The following is a 20,991-nucleotide window of genomic DNA, read 5'->3' as shown; positions in this document are numbered from 1 at the left end:
AAGAAAGCTCAAATTAGCCAAATACTGTATGTGCTATGAATAAACTTTTATAAAATTAAAACAGCCGCTCTGTTAAATAGTTTAGACAGGTGTGGACTCAAAGAATAGCCTACAACCAATAGAGAGCTAACTTACCATCCTCCTTGCCGTCCTGAGGAGGAGTTCCTGTGTGAAAATGTGAAGTCGGTACAGTAGTATGTGTCCAGCTCTTCAAATAACATGAGTGAAGGAAGATGTAACGGTTTTAATGTGTTAAAGCTTATATTATTTTCTTTTTTATCGTCTGTCTGTTGGTTGTCGGCGTAGAAAAAAAAAAAAATAATAGGATTGAGAGGACTGTTATGACGACCTGAGTAAGCGCGGGATTTTTCTGCTTTCTTCCACCTCTGTATCCTGACCGTTACTCTGGCGAGGACGCGCGCCTTGTGTTTAAATTCACACGCAGGCGGGAAGAGCGCGACTGACCGTAGAACGTTGGCAGTTGTGGCGGGAATCATGCTGGCGTTGACGTTCACCTGCCGCGTACTTCTCATCTTTCTATTGTCAAATTCGGTAAAGATGACGGACAAAAATCAGGTAAACTCACGACTGGAGGCGAAAATAATACCTGATTTCAGCTTGCATGTATAAAATCAAATGTAGCCTATAGTTGTGTGATATATTTTTACAGGTGCAAGCTGATTTTTGAGAAAAGCTTTTAAATTTAGTAATTGTTGCAGAAAATCAAATATAATTAAATTGTGATGTAAATGAGGACTTTTCACACTGTTTTAAAATATCAACTCTTAAAAAGTCACAAAGTTGAAATATTTAACATGCCCCAGTGAAGTAAAAAGTGTTTGGTGGATTTCTGTGGATAGTATTGCTTTGTGTCATACATTTCCATGTCAAAACATAACACCTGTTGACCTGCAAAAATGCCACCTGGAAATGTGAAATGCCTGAGCACACGCCACACAAATCTGAACAGGCTGAAAGAGTTTTTGTCTGAAAGGTACACAAGAATACAGAATGTTTACTCTTTAAAATAGCTCAATCCTCAAAAGGGTCACATGTTATAGAAGGACAAGAAAATTGGCATTGAATTTAAAATATGCACACCTGTCAGCAAAGTGGCACCACATCTCTCATTCATTACTAATCCAACCACCTGAGGCCACTAAGACTGTATTTATTTTCATTCACAGTTATAAAATTGTTAGACATGCCTCATGTCCACAGTGCGGCCTTGTTCTCCAACAGAGACATGTTTGACTTCACTCGCTCAGGCTGTTTGTTACTGCACTCTTGGCAGGAGCCGGTTTAAGCACAACTGTGTTCATGTCACTTTTAATGTTTCATTTTCTGTTGCGTTTTGAAACTGGACTTTGAAGGTGTGGAAAAGCTTCCATCCTGATGACTTTGGCAAATCAAGATCAGTAAAAAGAGTCCTAAAATGAAGTATTACTTTATTACCTTGACTGACTCTGTGTGAAATATTAGAATTTATAGTATTCTTGCAGTTCAGACCTAAAAAGCAGATCTTCCAACAACTCTATAACTAATAATCATGCAGTGCAAGACAACAACAATTAGGGCAAATAGATATTTTAATTAACCAATGTAAAATATAAATCTGATGGGTCATGTAGGGTCTTGCCCTTTTATACATAAATATTATTTTTATTACGGCATGTTGTGTAATATATTTTCTTAAAAAAACTGCTGAGGGTTTTCATGGTTTCTCAGTAATGATTTTGTGTTACATACTGTATATTATAGAATATATCTGTTCACACTCAGAGCTGGAGATGTTACCACAGATGTCTGGTGTTGCGAACATTTGCAAGTCATTTTGCAAGCTCTCTCTCTCTCTCTCTCTCTCTCTCTCTCTCTCTCTCGGGCTTCATTAATGAACAGACTGCTCTGGATTCAGTAAACACTGCCACAGATGTTTAGGATATTCATGGTTAAATGGAATCTCTGCTATTGTTTTGCAACTGTTTTGCCTTTTTCCCACATTACATCTCTATGTTCAGTACAAAAAAAAAAGTAATGAATACAATAAAATTCAGTAAAAAAAAAAATGAAATGAATATATTAAAATTACATTTTTATTTTAATGAGAAAATGTGATTATTATGAGAAAATATGTTGTTTTAATAAGAAAAATTGATTGTTTTAATGAGAAAATATGTTGTTTTAATAAGGAAAATGTCATTATTTCAAGAAAATATGTAATTTTAATGATATAACATCTCGTTATCACGACATAATTGAGTGGAAAAAAATCAAATGTGGCAGCAATGCGCCACCATACTATAAAAGCTCAAACTTAATATATATATGCATATATGCACAAAAAACAATAAAAATGACATAGAAAGATTGTTACTGCTGTAATTGAAAAAAAAAATTGAGATTGAGATTGCTTTTTTAACCAAACTTTTATTTTCCTTCTCTAATTAAAGTACATCAGAAGATAGCAAATCCAAATGCAGGATAATTTAATTTGTTTTATATTTTAGGCTATTTTGGGGCTATTAAAAATATAAATATGCACTCTTTTTGCTTGCTTCAAACGTGATAATCTGTCCTTTGAGGGAGTGCAAAAATATAAATCTTTCACTAGTCTGTCTAAAGCGTCTTGCATCACCTTACGCATCATGGGGCCTCCAGCGTTTTTGGCGACAGTAGACGGCTGTTCCTCGGCCAGACACCATGTTTCCCTTTTTTTTCTGCCTATTTTGAGAGCTTTTACACAGACTAGCCTTTCACATTCAGCCATTCCCCCTCCCATTCTCTAATTATAGTTGCTGGTGTTGGACAAGCAGTGGCCTCGAGTGTGTGTGCTGGACTGTGCTAGAGGGCGCCGTCAAGCAGTGTGTGGCAGCAACGGACGAATGTATAAATCTCTGTGCTCTTTTCAACGTGCCCAGTGCATTAACAGCCAGCTGAGGATGGACACGCTGTCGGCATGCACAGGTAAAGCACCACAGAGTTTCTGCTCTCTATGGATGATGTCTTGAAGGTGTTTTGTGTTTGTCAGCAGACGTGTTGAGCTCTAAATGTCAGCTGGCTCGTTCTCAAGCTCTGCGGGCCAGTGCTCGTTCCGATTCCTTGGCCATCTTTATCCCAATATGCAAAGCCGACGGAACCTATGCAGAGGTACTGTGATGCTAAAGTCCAACAACTAAATTCAGAGTTGATATTCATAACTGTGTTCATTTGGAGGCTCATTTTGCCGGCATTTTTGCTCCAATCAGTTCCCATCCCCTGCATGACCTCTCGTGACCTTTGACCTGTAGGTGCAGTGTCACACTCAGACAGGTTTTTGCTGGTGCTCCAGCGCTGATGGGATGCCTGTGAGCGGAAGCTCTGTCCTACACCTGCGGCCCAACTGCACTGGTGAGTTCTGTTTGTGAGACGCATGAACTAGTGAGACAGACCACTGTTATTTTAGTATCATTAGTTTTATGTGGATTTTGGGATATCCCATCAAAAAACACAGGATGGAAGTGCCAAGATGTAAAAAAAGAAAAGAAAAAAAAAGCACATTAGAAAAAAAACATATGCGCTCAAATGAGGCGGATAAAGTTTTTATCCGATTAGAAGACGTGAAGACTTACTTATATAGAAGTTTTAGCTTTTATAGTATGGTGGCGCATTGCTGCCACATTTGATTTTTCCACTCAATTATGTCGTAATAACGAGATGTTATATCATTAAAATTACATATTTTCTTGTAATAATGACATTTTCCTCATTAAAACAACATATTTATCTCATTAAACCAATCATTTTTTCTTATTAAAACAACATATTTTCTCATAATAGCAACAAATTTTCTCATTAAAACAACATTTTCTCATAATAATCAAATTTTCGTAATAGCGAAATATGACGATAAAATGAAATTTTCTCGTAATAACTAGATGTTATGTTTTTCTTGTTAAAAGTAATATTTTCTTGTAATAACGAGATATGTTGTTAAAATATTATTACAAGAATCTGTTTTAATTATAAAAATATGATGTTTTAACAACATATCTCGTTATTAGGACATAATTGTGTGGAAAAATAATATGTATTTTAGTACTTTGACATTAAAAATGTTGCCTTGGCAAATAGCTGAAACACAATAAGAAATAATTTTATTTCAAGTAATAAATTTCATGGTTTTAGCTAACAAAAATAACTGCTACAGACACTGCGAATTGGGCCTTGTTTGAGAATTTTGGGGTGAAAACATCTCTAGAAACCTCAGAGAACTGCGAGTTTTGTATGGTTTAAGCATCACTCACATTTTCTTCACAAAACCTAAAGCAATCTGTTTTTCACTATCTGTGTTGAAGGTCAGATGTCAGATATTGCTCAGGAAACCGACGTGGAATTAGCACAAGCGAGTGAGAGAACACACATACACAAATACTGCAGTATAATGAAATAAAGGTCCCGTTACCTGACATGTTCCTCTCTGGGTTTAGAGCGAGGTGTTCCTGATCCCGATCCACGCTCTGTGCCGACGACTGCAGGTGACTTCACTGCATTTATACTCAAGATTTATATCAAAATCTTATATTTGCAGTCTTTTGCATGAATTTTGTGATCATTAAAGCTCAAATACAAGCAAATTTTACGTTACTCCCTAAAAAGTAATTAATTGCATTACTTAGTTACTTTTTATGGAAAGTAATGCGTTACATTTCTTTTGCATTACTTTTTCTCAGAATTTTAAGTTTTTTATTTTTTATAAATTTTGGTTTTCTATTTTTGGCAAATGTAAAGGCCCTTTACCATTGATAAACAATAAAGATGTTAACATTGAGATACCATCTGACTTTAAATACAGGAGTCACCGTGCCTCCATTTTGGGTGACAATCCTATTGAACTCTGACCCGAATGGAAAGCGTCCGGTCAGACGACCCACAGGTGAGAAGGAGAGATGATCGAGGCTTCATTTGAGTGTTTTGAAGAGTGAACTTGTTCAGTTTCTTACGCTGTATTCCTGCAGACTCTCTAAAGAACTGTGAACACGAGAGAATGTCTTTGCTCGCTGAAGCGGACATTCAGGGGTCAGATGAGCGATTTATCCCAGAATGCAGTGCAGATGGGCGGTACAAATCCGTTCAGTGCCACAGCGACACGGGATACTGCTGGTGTGTGAGAGTGGACTCGGGACGGCCCATCCCGGGCACTTCTGACAGGTTGGGAGTTTGTGTGTGTGTGTGTGTGTGTACAGGTTTATATTACATTGTGGGGACCAAATGTCACCTACATTGTAGGGGACCAGTCAGCGGTCCCCACGAGGGAAATGGGTTAATAAACACACTAAATTACACTTTTTTGAAAATGTAAAAATGCAGAACGTTTTGTGTGATGGGTAAGTTTAGGGGTAGGGTTTAGTGTAAGGGAATAGAATATACAGTTTGTACAGTATAAAGACCATTACGTCTATGGAGAGTCCCCTCAAAGATAGTGAACTTGTGTGTGTGTGTGTGGGTGTGTATAAGCCAGTGTAGAAGACTGAAAATAATAATTTTCTCTGTACAGGAACCAGCTGCCTGACTGCAGGTCTCAGGAAACAAACACACTCATCATCAACAACAGCTACACAGAAACACCTCTCTCAGGTCAGATCTTAGCATATATTAGATAAATTGCAAGCAGAATGGAAAGTTACATTTTAAATAAATACACATTCTCTTTTAAAGTGCCCCTATTCTGCTACTTTAAAGGTTACTAATTTTGTTTTGGAGTCTCCTACAATAGGTTTACATGCATCCAAGTTTAAAAAAATCAGCTCTTTTCTGGTTCAATAAAGGATTCAATCTCCCTAAACCCCTCTGTATCAGGGTTTGTTGTTCAGGGAAGAAGGAGGCGGGCCGGGAACCGTCGAACGTTCAACACACTTTAATCCAAAATATACACAAAACGATAGTAAAACGGCATCCACTCACGGACGACTGCCACACACACATAAACAAAACATAACATAAAAGTCCAGGCCTGGTCCTCTCTCGTCCTTCACTGTCGTCGCTCCTCCTTTTATGCTTCCGTAGCTCCTCCGTGAGAGATACGAGGCTTGCAGATGACGCTCATTATCAATCTTGCTCCGTTCTCACGGCTCTCGGCCCCGCCCTGCTTGCCACACTCTCCTTCCCGATTGCTTCCTCTTCTCTGATTGGTCAGATTGTCCAGTCTGTTGTGATTGGTCGACTGCTTACAGCGTGTGTTGGAAACCAAACACCCATTACCATATGTGAATTTCAGCTCTTCCTCAGTGCTTGATACATGGTGATACGAACAGTAAAGACGGCGTCGGTTTTATCGTATCAATTCCAGCGCAAGTCCTCGTCCTTTTAAAGGCCAGCAAAGTGGATTTGCTTTTGCAGCTCAAAAAACAGCGTCTTCTCGACACGAACATCACAAACTGAAAAAGCATTTTAGGGACAGGATCCAGACAGGATCAAGTTGTGTATACGAGGTGTTGTATAGAGGCTATAGTAGACTGACCCATGGGTGTATTTTGAAGGGCAGTGAACCACCAAAATGTCAATATTGTAGCACTAACTTGTATGTTTTTGGTAAGCCCAATTATGAATATCATTAGACAATTATTTTTTATCAGCACATTCTTTGAATGATTTATGTTGTAAGATGGACCAAGCAAAACCTTTACCATTTTTATCACAACTACATTTAAATGATCTTAAATGATGTAGAATTTAGTATTTATTGTATTGTTTGTTGAATATTGATTTGTATGGCAATAAATTAAAATACAACCAACAGGTCAGATCTTAGTCTATTTGACTCTCTAAAATACATATCACCAATTTAATTTGCAATATCTGTCTGTTTGTATAGGTTGTTCCAGTGTTCGAAAGACCGACTTTTTGAAGAGTTTAATAGAAGCATTTCAGCAGGAAGTTGAAAGTGTTGCTCCATCTTCTCCTTACAGGTTAGAGACACACACATCGGTTACAGTTATTAAGTCATAAAGACAAGCAGATATTGAGTTATCAGAGGAAACGGTCACTCTTTCAACAGATGGGGGAATCAACAAGGTTGAGTTTTGTTTTCATTTTTTCACATCTTTAAGTGTTTTGTTAACCAGCCATTCAGCATGAAACTTTCTTTCAGCATTAAAACAACACCTGTTTTTGTTGAAAAACCTGAAAACCTGAAAGTTGAAATACTTAAATTACTGAAACTAAAACAAAATATAAAATAAAGCTAAATAAAAAAATAAAAATAAAAAAAATTCACATAAACAGGGCCTAAAACTAACAAGCGCACAATGGCCGGTAACATTTTTATGAATTCTAACAATGCATGAACATTAACAAATGTGAACGACACTTGGGACTGAGCTCTCTTTCACGTCTTCTTGCATTTGAGCGGACAATTTCACACAAAATTATGTAAAAAAATTGCGAGTATACTAGTAAACGTTTTAAGTGACCGTTAACAGTTGAGAAAGTAAACGCATGTGTATCAGTATATGAGATCTGTGCATTCACTCTGTGTTTTTAATATTAATCAAACAACAAAAGGATAAAGAAGAAAATCACACTGCTCTTGACTGAATAACTTTTGTAACTTTAATAAGGATTCATTAATAAGGATGTTTAATTCATACAGTGAAGACTATGCAGTACTATCTACCATTGGATCACTTTATTACATTTCTGTCGTTGAAAACTACTGTTAGACCTACCTGAAAAACCTGAAAAGCACTGTTTATTTTATTTGTTATATTGTATTTATTTGTGCTGGTGCTTGTAATTTTATTATTTGTTCTTATTTTAATACAGACTGTCTTTAATCATGTTTTACATTTATATTAGTTGGGCTAGTAGTTTTAGCTGTGGTATCGATATTGGAATAGAGAATTGTGGCGTGCATTTCACTGGTATCTAAAATTTTGGTGTCATTACTGCCTGTTTTTGCAAAAACAGTTTCATGGCAGGTAAAAGAAAATATTTATGGCTGCTGGTAAATTTTAAGTCACCGGTCATTTTCAGGTGTGGCAAAAAGTTAGTTTTAGGCTCTGCATAAGCACATGACAAAATTTCTAAAACTGAAAATATTAAAAAAATAAAAGCTAATTCAATAGGATATAACACTGCTTTAGAGAAATCGCAAAATGTTCATTCATTAATTTATGCATGCATTAATTTGATCTTTCTAATGAGTATCAGTGTATTTCTACATTGTCATTTCTGTGGCGTTGATCCAGAGCTTCCATCATTGACTGATTCTTCTGGTCTTTCAGGACACCCGAGTCCCGTCTTCACGTCCCCACCTCTCCTCCCTCTGTTCACACTCTCCGTCTGTACTTTATGCTGCTGGACACAGATGGTGATGGTGTTCTCAGCGAGCGAGAAGCTCGTCCGTTACGGCTCCTGCTTCGCGGAAGTCTGCGTCCTCGCCGCTGTGCCAAGACATTCACGCAATCCTGTGATCGTAACGCAGACCGTCGCCTCAGCTCTCAAGAACTCACTTCCTGTCTTGGCATTTGAGGCCCAAATCCATAAATATTGTGCAGGGTGAAGGATCTTTGGAAATGGTTTCAGACATCAGTTTGACCTTCATCTCTCCACAGCTCCTTTGAGTCTGTGACTGCAGCGTTCAATCACTTCACTCTGGGTTTTTGAATCTGTTTCAGCTCTCGCCGGCACTCTGACCTTTTCACTTATGCAAGTCCAAACGCTGTGCCTTTCAAATAAAGGACTCGTTATTGGTTTTGTAAAAATATCCACGGGTGAGCCTTTCTGACCGCTGGAGCTCTCAAGTGTGTGTGAGTGTATCTGAGTGGCTGAGAGTGAGTTTGGACACAGTACAGTACATGAACATTGTAACAATTCAGTATTATGACCAGGGTTATTGTACTTAACTGAAACTAAAACCATACAAAAATGCTTGAAATAAGATAAAATATAGAAAAACTTTAACTTGTTTTATTTCAGCTAGTTGCCAATGCAACATTTCACATGTTTGTTTGTTAACTTTTAAAACCACAATGTGGAAACAAAGTGCTGTACAGAAAGAATAAATAAAATAATGAAACCATAGAACCGATAAAACATATACCACACAACAACAACAAAAAATAACTAAAACTGAAATAAAAATTAATAAAAACTATATAGACATTTTTTTTTTTTTTACGTATATAAATGACAAAAACACAACAAAATTTCTAAAACTCCAACTAAAATTAAAATTAGAAATGAAAATATAATAGTAGAAATGATACTAAAATAAAATGTGAATAAATATTACTTCATTTCTTACAGAAATATATTTTTCATTTAAACCCTGGAAATAACCAGATTTTAGGACCTAATACTACGTAATACAAAAGCACACACAAAAAAAACTACATTCTGATAGAAATCTACATGTTTTTAATTATTTTTTCAACCAAAATAGAAACATTTTCACTGATCTCAGATTTTGAACCTCATTTTATGTCAAAGTACTTCCTTAGTAACAGATTTTGGTAACACTTTATTTTGCAGTGTCATTGTTATACGTTAAGCTACATGTAGTTACTACAGTAATAACTATAAATGATGCATAATTATGCAACTAACACTAAACCAAACTTATTTCAACCCTAACCCTAATAAGTACATGTAGTTAATTAATATTACTCAGCTACCTACTTAAATCTATAATCACACTGTAACAACCACACCTTAAAAAATAAATTGTAACCCAGATCTTTTGTATTAAAGCAAAATAAAGCTGTTTCTCTTGGGTTTTGGGTTTCTTCAGTGCTGGCCTTGAGATGGTGAAATCTACAGTAAGTCCTTGAATATGAGAGTGAGTGTGAATGGAAGATTCATCATAATGTGGCCCAAACACCCTTGACAGGTGTAAAGAAGGGTTTTAATCCACCTTTATTATACAGCAGTCAGATCACACCCCATTTACTCCAGTGTGTTTGTTTCACCGCGGAAGTATGCTATTTTCTGTAGGCTAATTGTGTGGTCACTTCCAAATCTGCTGGTCTGGAAAATAACAAATGCAGTCAAATAATTGAAATGATTATTAATGTATTAATTGTAATGATTACTAATTGAAATAATATGATAACAAATATCAAGCAGCAACAGTTTTTATACAGCTTAAACGGAAGTGGATGAGACCGGAAGTTGCCCGCGCCCTCACTTACGTTGAGAATAAGGTGAATATAGTGCTCGTGTTTACATGTTGTTGTGTGTTTGCTTGACTTAATGTGTTTTTCTTGATCTTAAACAACGTTTGACCTGCAGGCTTTCACTTTTGTGGATAACCACCACCAGCAACTCCAATGGACACCCCTAGGTGTCAGTGTAACTCCAATCCAGATCTGACTGAATCTGCGTCGAACGGTTGGCGGTCTTTGGCTGTTGTTGACTATCAATTTACTTCATACAACACAACTGCCATCATTCATGTTGAAGGTAGGTATGTTTGAGACACGTAATAGCAAGGAAGTGAGATATCATTGAGAACACCTGTATATTTCACTTTGTTCTCACTTATATAACCAACACTTTCCACAGAGAAAACGACGAACATTCCTCAAGAGCAATTTTTGAAGGGGACACCAATGATACAGACAAAATAGTACTTTCTATGGATATGTGTACACAGAGGAAAGCCTTTCTACTATTATTAGCTAGCATTGAGACTGTGCCATTATCCTTCTTCTCAAAGTTTCTCTCTGGTTCATTGACAAAGCTGACTAAATTGACCAAAATATTCTTCATTGGTGTGCGAAATTGACAAAAAACGATCTATTTTCAGGGATTTTATCGATAACGATAATTAGACAATATTTTGCTGAGTGTGTTATTGTGCTGGTATTAACTTGGCATGTTTAGGATTGCCGAGGACAGCCGACTCCTTTGATATTCTTCATATTCTGTGTGGCGGTCAGTTCACAGCAGTGACAGAAATAATTTTTCCAATAAGTTTCAATAGATTTTTACCTTCATTGGCATTTTTACCTTTATAAATGTATTGTTAAACCTAAATATATGCATGCATCATCTTTTGTGTCAATTTCATACATTACATTTAATTAGCCTATAATAATAAGACACAATAGGGCTGAACCAATCAAATTAAATAAGTATCAACAAAATCTTTGCAATGGAGAGGAAACACAAAAGCTGCATTTGAAATGGCATTTAGATTTTACACAGACATAGGGCCCTTTCACACCTGAAAGTCCGCACCAAGGTCCGAACCAAAGTTCATGTTTTGATACATTGTATACATTTGGTTAGTTTTGGTTTGGTTTCACATTGCAATTATGCGAGCGCACTAAAGAACTTTTCATGACGTACTTGCGTCCTGTCGTCATCATCTACATGGCTGCATATTGACATTAGGCTTGTTCGACTTCATGCAGCTCTGCGCAGACCGATCGGCGGCTGACTTGAAGCAGTGCATGCCGGTTAGAAATTTTGTCCGACTTGATACAGCGCCGACGCCACGTGACTGTGACGTATGCCATCAAAGTACCGCGAGAGCGATTCGAGAGTAGCCGGGGAACTCAGCCAGCGCAGCTTCTCAAGAGCGGCTGCACGAGGGCTGATGACGACACAGCTGTTCCACGATTGGCCGGATTCACCGCATGACAACGATCACGTGTGTTTCGTGTTTATTCGAACAGCTTTAGTTCCTCTAAAGCTCACAAATCATTTTTTTTATAACAGTAAACACTCTTTTCATGTTGTTGCGATGTTATGTCATGTTTATCAAATTAAAACTGATTAAAAAACGTAGACTCCACTTCATTGATATTGTTTATGTTGAACTTTATTCTTGTTCAAACAGACGCTGTATGAAGCAGTATAGCTACATAAAGTATGAATGAAAATGTCTCTGAAACATCTGTGTATTATTTGGCAAATATTGCATTTATTTCACTTCAGCTGTGATTAAGTATGCAAACACCACGTGAGCGGTCACTACGGGAACCAGAATGTGTCCGACTTCACGTCTCTGTTTGCAGCTCCTCCCCGCCTGCACGCGGCTACTCTCGCCGATCGGTTACATCCAGCCGCAGCCGATGTCGAACACACCTATTGATTGGTTTGTAAACGGACGTGCGTCTGACGTCAGCGTGTTGTCAATTCGGCGGGTAACTTTGACAAGAATGAATGAACAGACGCATATTATCGTTGCCACTATGCTGTTATTATTAAGGCATTACTCCCTCCAGCACCAACTATACTCGACGCTAGTCCAAATTCGCCAAATGAACGTCCTCGTTGTGCAAACAAATCATCGCCGGTAGGACGCAGGACAAATACGCGCGCGAATCAGCTGGAAGAAACGCTGTGGGCAGGACTGACAGATCTGCACATAAATATTCTTCTTCAGTTGTTTATGCTACGCGGGAACCACCGGAACTTCCTGTAAATTGTCCGAAAGTCCGAACCATACAGAAAATGCTTTCACACTAGAAACGAACCAAACCTTTGAACAGTTTGATCCGGACCGAGACCACCTCTTTTCGTCGGACCAAATTTCGTCTGTTTGGTCCGGACCGTGGTCCGGGGGAGGTTTCACACCTGTAATTTTGATTCGGACCAAACTGAAAAGTCCGGACCAAACAAGGTAGGTGTGAAAGGGCCCTTAAATAATGTTTTATTTAAAACATAAAACGTTGAATATTGATATATAAAATGATTTAAAACATGAAAAGATACTTTAAATGTGAAATTAAAACCGCCAGTAGGTGGCAGCAATTTATTGTTAATGAGTGAGTCATTGAGATTCAACTGATTCGTTCAAAAAGCTGATTCATAATTCAGTAAGGAAATATCTCGGAGACGCAAATACAGTGCTTTGGCTTAGTTTTCAACTATTTTCGTTGGCGAAATCGAGTTAAAACAGGCAATATGGTGTCTAAAAGTAAACCATTCAATTATCAATTTATTAAATCACATTTATTATCATGTTAATATCTGGAGAAAAACTGCACTCTTTGTGTGATATTATATTATATTAACTATATTAAATGATATAAACTGACTAAATCACACAGTGAAAGTGTTAAAATCTAAATGCACACCCGCACTATCTACAAGACTACACATAGTGTAGCCTATGCGTACTCTCTATTGGTGTGTGTGTGTGTGAGGGAACGGTTTAATCTAGGTAAACGCACAGACTGTAAAACAAGGTTATAATCTCCATCATAGCGAGGCGGACTACATCGGTGACAAAAGTACATTGGTTATCATAATTTTTTTTGTCATGATATAATGACGCAGCATTATCTGTATTAAAGAGAAAATAATAACTTCCTCCGAGGTTAAAGTGAATAAAATAGCCTTACTTACTGGAGTTTCACAACTGAAAAACCTTGTTCTCTTCCACTGGACTTTGTGATGAGGTAAAAGGGGAGCAGGCAGTGGACCAAAGCACTGTGAGGCAATAAGGGAGGGGACTCAAAATTTTAAAACGTTTTTTTTGTTGTTGCCCCGTTTGCATTTTTATTGTTTTACTACTTAAACAATTATTTTAATCATTAAATTTTTTACAATACACATATTTTAATTATATTTTTAGGAGGGGACAACCCTCAGATAGGGGGGGTCCTGACCCCCCCGCGATTTCCGCCTATGGTAGGCAGCAAAGGTTTTTATATTTTTTGTTTAAAATATATACATTTATGACACAATATCCTAATTTGTGTTATGTTACCTTAGCTTTAATTGACACAACACTGCTGCGAGGCTGTTTCTAACTGCCGAGGGAGCCCTTGTGAAAAAGTGTGCCTTGTTGTGTACTTCAAATCTTAAATGTATATTTTTTTAATTCTGTATTTGCAGATAATATAATATTAATGAAATAAAGGCCACTTAGGTGTGCTTAAAGGGATACTCCACTTTTTTCGGAAATAAGCTCATTTTACATCTCCCCCAGAGTTAAACAGTTGAGTTTTACCGTTTTAGAATCCATTCAGCCGAACTCCGGGTCTGACGGTACCACTTTTAGCATAGCTTAGCATAGATCATTGATTCTGATGAGTCCAGTAGCATTTCTTTCAAAATGACCAGAGAGTTTCAATATTTTTCCTATTTAAAACTTGACTCTTCTGTAGTTAAACCGTGTACTAAGATTGACGGAAAATGAAAAGTTGCGATTTTCTAAGCCTATATGGCTAGGAACTACTCTCATTCCAGCGTAATAATCAAGGAACTGTGCGGCTGTACCATGAGTGCAGCAGGCGTAATGATATGACGCAGCGCCTGAAAATAGTCCCCAGCTCGGTAACTTCTTCCAACGTGACCGGGACTAAGTTTGTCTAACCTATTAGACCTATTTTCAGGCGCTGCGTCATATCATTACGCCTGCTGCACTCATGGTACAGCCGCACAGTTCCTTGATTATTACGCCGGAATGAGAGTAGTTCCTAGTCATATAGGCTTAGAAAATCGCAACTTTTAATTTTCCGTCGATCTTAGTACACGGTTTAACTACAGAAGAGTCAAGTTTTAAATAGGAAAAATATTGAAACTCTTTGGTCATTTTGAAAGAAATGCTACTGGACTCATCAGAATCAATGATCTGTGCTAAGCTATGCTAAAAGTGGTACCGTCAGACCCGGAGTTCGGCTGAATGGATTCTAAAACGGTAAAACTCAACTGTTTAACTCTGGGGGAGATGTAAAATGAGCATATTTCCGAAAAAAGTGGAGTATCCCTTTAAAGAAAGTACACACTTGAGTGCATTTTGTAATGTCACGTTTAAAATTTTACATTCACATTTTAAATCATTACATTTTAATAATCTTTTGTCATGCTTTTAAAAGAAGTACACTTGTTTTGATGTGTTGACTAACATACTAAAGCTTCTGTAAAATAGGCTACTTGATTATTATTTTACAGAGGTGTGTTATTTGATAAGTTTATACATATATATATATAATTATTTATTTTTTTAATGATCATTTAGGCCAATTTATTCATTCATTATCATCATCATTATTAATATTATTGGAGCAATTAGAAACACAGGTTTACCCATCTATGAAGACTTCAGCTTCAGCCATTTCCAGGAAAAAGGTCCATTTCAGATTTACTGGCCCATAAACATTACATCACTTGACAAGTAGGCAGCTGTTGTACAGAATATGTTACAATCTCTGGTTAGAGGAGAACGTTTGCTCAAGTTTAGTGGATATACATAAATAATCTGTATTTGTTTGGATCCAGAGAATCATCTACTCTGTTTCTCCATCTACACTGTAAAATCCATCTCTCTCCGTCTCTCTATCACCCCATCATTATTAGATCTGTCCTGTAGGTGTGCAGCGGGCAGAAATTGGACATTAATAAATCATAAATCTACTTAATTTCTGAAGATGGATTCAGTCTCTCCATTAGGATTAGGATAATAAGTGTGTAGGAAGGAGTAAATTAAATAAAGTTTGTGATAAAGGGATTTTCAGCCGTTCCTGTTGGAAAAACCAGTGTACTCCAGTGTAATGTGGTCAATTGGTTCTTGAAATTAATAACAACCAATAACATGTTTCTGCTGCTTGGACCCAACAGTTTGCAATTTAGAGGAAGAACTAGTCACTGGTTTTGCCAGATCAGGGTAAACAGATCTTTGAAAAGTATAGTAACATGCAAAAAAAAAACTTGTAAACTGTACGTTGTAAACATTGTAACTGTTCAGTATATCCGGCTCAATCTTTTCTTCTGACTTATTTTGGAGGTCCATAGTTCGACCTAATTAATGTCCTCATTTGCCCAAACTAATTTAAAGTCAATGGCGGCATCCAAAATCGAAAACTTCCAAACTAAATAGTAGGCGAAAAATAGTATGTCCGAATTCACAATACTAATAAAAGAGTAGGCAAAAAGTACCCAGATGATTTACTACTTCCAGTGACAATCTGAAGTATAGGATGGACACTTTACTATCCCATAAGGCAACAGGAAAGGATTTATGAATGGCAGTGAAGCGACGCAACTGACGCTGGAAGGTCACATGATAATGGCAACATGGCGAATGTAGTACGTCCGGATTACATTCATACTACAGTACACACATTCGTACTATAGAGAATGTGCATTGTTAGTGGTCACCAAGTAAGTAGTTCAAAATAAGTACCTACTCAAGAGAGTCTGCAATTTCCAACGCAGCCACTATAATCAGAGCAATAGCAAACCACAACGATCAAATCAATTTCACATGGACAGAATCAAGTCCCGCCCTACATTTTTTCTTGTTTGAGAAGATGTTTCACTCATGGACTGTAAAAAAAAAGAAAGATGTACGAGGTGCCACTTCCTTCCACTATAGAAAAACGAAGCAAAAATATCCCAGAAATGGTCATTGCCGATTATGTTATTCGGAGCCCAAGTCTGCGCATTAGTGATCCTGAGGTGGAGCCGTGGCATCAATCGCTAGCACAGCTGTCAATCATGATAACAGCCCATTTTATAGCATCATAACTAACTAAAACCAAACTTATTGGAAAAACGAACGTCTGTGTGATAAGAACTACCTAAAATGACAGAAACCATCTTTGGAAAAAACTTGGATTTTTGGCTTGCGTCCCATTCGATAACATGGAGAGGGCGGGGTTTATGACCTGCAGCCAGACAGCAGGGGGCAATTTAAAAAGCTTTGGCTTCACCTGTGTCTCAATCAGCTCACTAGTTCAGTAGTCAGGGCACTGATCAGGGAGTCGGCCATTTTAAGGGCTGTCTCAATCGGAAAATCCTTCCAGTGCACTGAAATGTTCGCTCCCTAGAAAGTCCCACAATGCCCCGCGAAAACCAGGGTGCATTGATGCTCACTATGTTAGCTCTGAAGCGTGAAACGAAACATAAATTGCGCAAGCCAACTCACCACACAAAATGACTTATGATAGATGTTTAAAAAAACAAACATTATTTAGCCTAATTGCGATGTGGCAAATATCTATAGTCACCCAAAACTGCTCCATAATTCAAAAGACAGTTTGAACAGCGTTCGACTTTCTAGTGGTCTTTTTCTTACACTGTGGTTTCTGTTCAAAGGGAGAAGGAAAATGAAGTGGACACACAAAGGCTTGTGATGGAGAAAAGAACGGATTAGACGAGTGTCAAAGCACTTTTGCCGCTCAGTATTGGATGTGTTGACATGTCGTCACTGTCCTCAATTACGGCCTCTTTATGAAACCTCACGCTGTGTTGTGAGAGGATTTTAGCATAGGCCTTTAAAATCTGAAGTCATTTATGAATGGAAAGAATGAAGTACTATTGACGAGAGAGACATGAAATCTCTGCGGCATTGTGAGGCCTTAACTCTAAAAACCCGCTCAAGTATAGAAACGCACCCACACACACACACACACACACTCACCTCATGTGAATGGTGTGTGTATTGTCTGGCTAAATCCATCATCTTTTGTCGCCTTCCCTTCATGCTTGACGCTTGAGTGGTGATGAAATTGGCTGTCAGTATTCCAGTGCTGGACTCGAAGCTTCCTAATGGAATAAATTGGTTCCAAGGTGTTCAATTTAACTGTGACCTAACACCTCGGAAAGATGATTCATCTGATATGCAAACCAGAGCATGACCAACAGGCAAGAAACTGCAAATGAACTGCTCTCTCTCTCTCTCTCTCTCTCTCGCTCTCTCTCTCTCACACACACACACATGAGCTCGCAGACGATGAGGTGGTTTAGTGTGTATGCAAGGTCAGCTACATGGTTTCACTAATTTGCTGATTGGTCTCGGAAGAATATTCAATGCATAGAAACAATGATATTACTGATAGTTCACCTACCGTAACATTGTTTACTGACCTACATATATATTAACACTCACTGGCCACTTTATTAGGTTCAGTTTGCTAGTACTGGGTTGAACCCCCTTTTGCCTTTAGAACTGCCTTAATTCTTTGTGTCATAGATTCAATAAGGAGGTGGAAACATTTCTTTTTAGGTCCATATTGACATGAGAGTATCACACAGTTGCTGCAGATGTTTCGGCTGCACATCCATGATCCGAATCTCCCGTTCCTCCTCCACATCCCAAAGCTGCTCTACTGGATTGAGATTTGGTGACTGTGGAGGCCATTTGAGTTTAGTGAACTCATTGTCATGTTCAAGAAACCAGTTTGAGATGATTTGAGCTTTGTGGCGGCATGTTTACACTGTGGTCATAAAGGGATGAACATGGTCAGCAACAATACTCAGGTAGGCTGTGGCGTTTAAATGATGCTCAATTGGTACTAAGAGGCACAAAGTGTGCCAAGAAAATATCCCACACACCATTACACCAGCAGCAGCCTGATCCATTGAGACGAGGCAGGATGATCCATGCTTTCATGTTGTTTACGCCAGATTCTGACCCTCCATCTGTATGTCACAGCAGAAATTGACACTCATCAGACCAGGCAACGTTTTTCCAATCTTCTATTGTCCAGATGTGGTGAGACGTGTGAATTGTCGCCTCAGCTTCTGCTGCTGTAGCTCGTCTGCTTAAAGGTTCGACGTGTTCAGAGATGCTCTCGATCTGCAGACCTCGGTTGTATCGATTGGTGATTTGAGTTACTTTCTATCAGCTGGAACCAGTCTGGCAGTTCTCCTCTGACCTCTGGCATCAACAAGGCATTTTCACCCACAGAACTGCCGCTCTCTGTAAACCATAGAGATGGTTGTGTGTGAAAATGCCAGTACATCAGCAGTTTCTGAAATACTCAGAGCAGCCCGCCTGCCACCAACAACCAGTCACTTAAATCACCTTTATTCCCCATTCTGATGCTCAGTCTGAACTTCAGCAGATTGCTTTGACCATGGCTGCATCCAAAATCACACACTCTCTTGAGTAGGTACTTATTTTGAATAAGTAATTACTTCACAACCGTTAAAAACGTATGTTCTAGATCAGGGGTGCCCAATCCTGCTCCTGCCGATCGACTGTCCTGCACAGTTCATCTCCAACCCTAATCAAACACACCTGAACCAATTAAGGTCTTCAGGATCACTTAAAAATGAAAGGCAGCTGTGTTTGATTAGGGCTGGAGATGAACTGTGCAGGACAGTCGATCGGCAGGAGCAGGATTGGGCACCCCTGTTCTATATAGTATCTGGACGTACTACATCCGCCATGTTGTGTTTATCATGTGACCTTCCAGCGTCAGTTGCGTCACTTCACTGCCATTCATAAATTCTTTCCAGTGGCCTCATGGGATAGTAAAGTGTCCATCGAATGCACACTTCAGAATCTCACCAGAAGAAGTAGGTCATCCGGGTACTTTTTGCCTACTTTTAGTCCTGTGAAGCCGGACATACTTCTTTTGTCACGCACTGTTTTTCGCCTACTGTATAGTATGGAAGTACGCAATTTCAGATGCAGCCCAATAAATGGTGGTGACGCGAAGCAACTGTAGGTCACAATGATGACGGCAACATGGTGAATGTAGTATCCAGATTACAGAACATACTTTTTTAGCGGCCGTGAAGTAATTACTTATTCAAAACACGTACCTTCTCGAGAAAGTATGCGATTTCGGACGCATGCCTAAATGAATTGAGTTGCTGGCATGTGATTGGCTGATTAGATATTTGCATTAACAAGCAGTTGAACAAGTGTACCTAATAAAGTGGCCATTGAGTATGTGTGTGCGTTATCTTTTTGAATATCAATGTTAAAAACAGTTGTGCTGCTTCATATTTTTGTGGAAACTGTGATATATATATATTTTTTAGGATTCTTTGATGAATAGAAAGAACAACATTTATTTGAAATAGAAATCTTTTGCATTATAAAATGTCTTTACTGTCAATTTAATGCATCCTTGCTGAATAAAAGTAATAATGTATTCTTATATATAATAATATGTTTTAAGAGGTCAGGTATTGGTTCAGGTCTACAGTCGGTTTGGGGGTTTGGTCTTGGCTCCAATTCTGCTATACGCTTATGAAAACTATAAATCATCACATTCTCAGGTGAACATTAATTTTGAGAATATAATGAGAATCATTACCGTAATAACTACCAGTAATGATTACAGTCCTTCACTGTACCCGCATTTGTACGTACCCAATATGAACCTCCATAACATGCAATTACCAGCAATCGATAATTGTTTCTGACCCCCAAATTTACAAATTCAAATACTGTACTTGTGCTGTCTGAACCTGTCCGAGATTGATAAAGCCAAGAGATGTATGTTATGCTTTCGTTTTCTCTCTCTAATCGCGCTCGTATGATCTGACCAGATGACTTATCGCCGGCTCGAGGAGAGGTGTTTTCTCCTGAATGAGGAATCAGAAGCACATTATTAAAGACAGAAGCACAGCTGGGTCCAGACCATCACCTCTGCCCGTCCTCCAGCCGGACTGATGAGAACGCAGGAGGAAGCAACACAAGAAAGGTCAAAGAAATTTAGTTTTTTTCTGTCTCCATGCCCATCCTTCTTTCTCTCTCTCTGTCTGTCCTTCTGTCTCTCTGCACTGTCCCTTTCACTGAACGCTGCTCAGTTTAATCTTTCTCGTGAACGTCCTGGTGCTCCTGTGTTTCCAGTGAGGATTTATACTGGATTCCACTGATTGTTTGAATTGCAGATTTGGCATTTTTATTTCACCATCTGCCTGGCGTGCTTTGCCTCTCAGTTCATTAACTGTTCATTTACACACTCCCATTTCATTCTGTCCGCTTCTCCCCAGTCTGTGAATGATTGTTTATTATCTCTGAATCAGTTTTTTAATTAAAATACTCCTCTGCTGAAGCTGCGGAGAGAAGAACCCTGAGGGACATGCACTGCTTATATCAGTCAATCTACATTATATTACTTATTATTATTGGTTTATCCAAATGAAATACAAAATTTGTGTTGTTTACATTTGTGTTTGTGGGTTAAGCCTCACATAGTCAAACTTTTCACAATAACCGTAATAGTTCAGCTTATTCTGGGTCAAGAAAACGTGTAAAGTGACCAAATACAGTTATGGTGTAATTTGTATGTGACATTTAGTGGTGTGAAA

At 38.2% G+C, this 20,991-nt stretch overlaps 1 protein-coding gene across 1 annotated transcript; it reads left to right on the top strand.

Moving 5' to 3' along the window:
- Window positions 1–153: 153 nt before the first annotated feature.
- On the top strand, window positions 154–8,736 carry LOC311296748 (SPARC-related modular calcium-binding protein 1-like). The gene is made up of 11 exons (XM_084418636.1): window positions 154–576; window positions 2,793–2,964; window positions 3,032–3,147; window positions 3,288–3,387; window positions 4,335–4,385; window positions 4,467–4,514; window positions 4,832–4,912; window positions 4,995–5,187; window positions 5,534–5,613; window positions 6,851–6,944; window positions 8,262–8,736. Exons 1-11 carry the CDS (start codon window positions 496–498, stop codon window positions 8,506–8,508), a joined length of 1,263 nt encoding a protein of 420 aa, XP_084274762.1. The 5' UTR covers window positions 154–495; the 3' UTR covers window positions 8,509–8,736.
- The last annotated feature ends 12,255 nt before the right edge of the window (window positions 8,737–20,991 follow it).

Source organism: Rutilus rutilus (genome assembly GCF_951802725.1).
Source record: "Rutilus rutilus genome assembly, chromosome: 9".
In the NCBI taxonomy this organism is placed as follows: domain Eukaryota; kingdom Metazoa; phylum Chordata; class Actinopteri; order Cypriniformes; family Leuciscidae; genus Rutilus; species Rutilus rutilus.
Note: the sequence above shows the minus strand (reverse complement) of the source record. Positions and strands in the feature narration are given on the sequence as shown.

Excerpts from the sequence above, each read along its gene's own strand:
- LOC311296748 (XM_084418636.1), top strand. The coding sequence starts at position 496 with ATGCTGGCGTTGACGTTCACCTGCCGCGTACTTCTCATCTTTCTATTG. Across the intron at positions 2,965-3,031 it reads CACGCTGTCGGCATGCACAG|ACGTGTTGAGCTCTAAATGT; the intron begins GTAAAGCACCAC and ends GTTTGTCAGCAG. Across the intron at positions 6,945-8,261 it reads GCTCCATCTTCTCCTTACAG|GACACCCGAGTCCCGTCTTC; the intron begins GTTAGAGACACA and ends CTGGTCTTTCAG.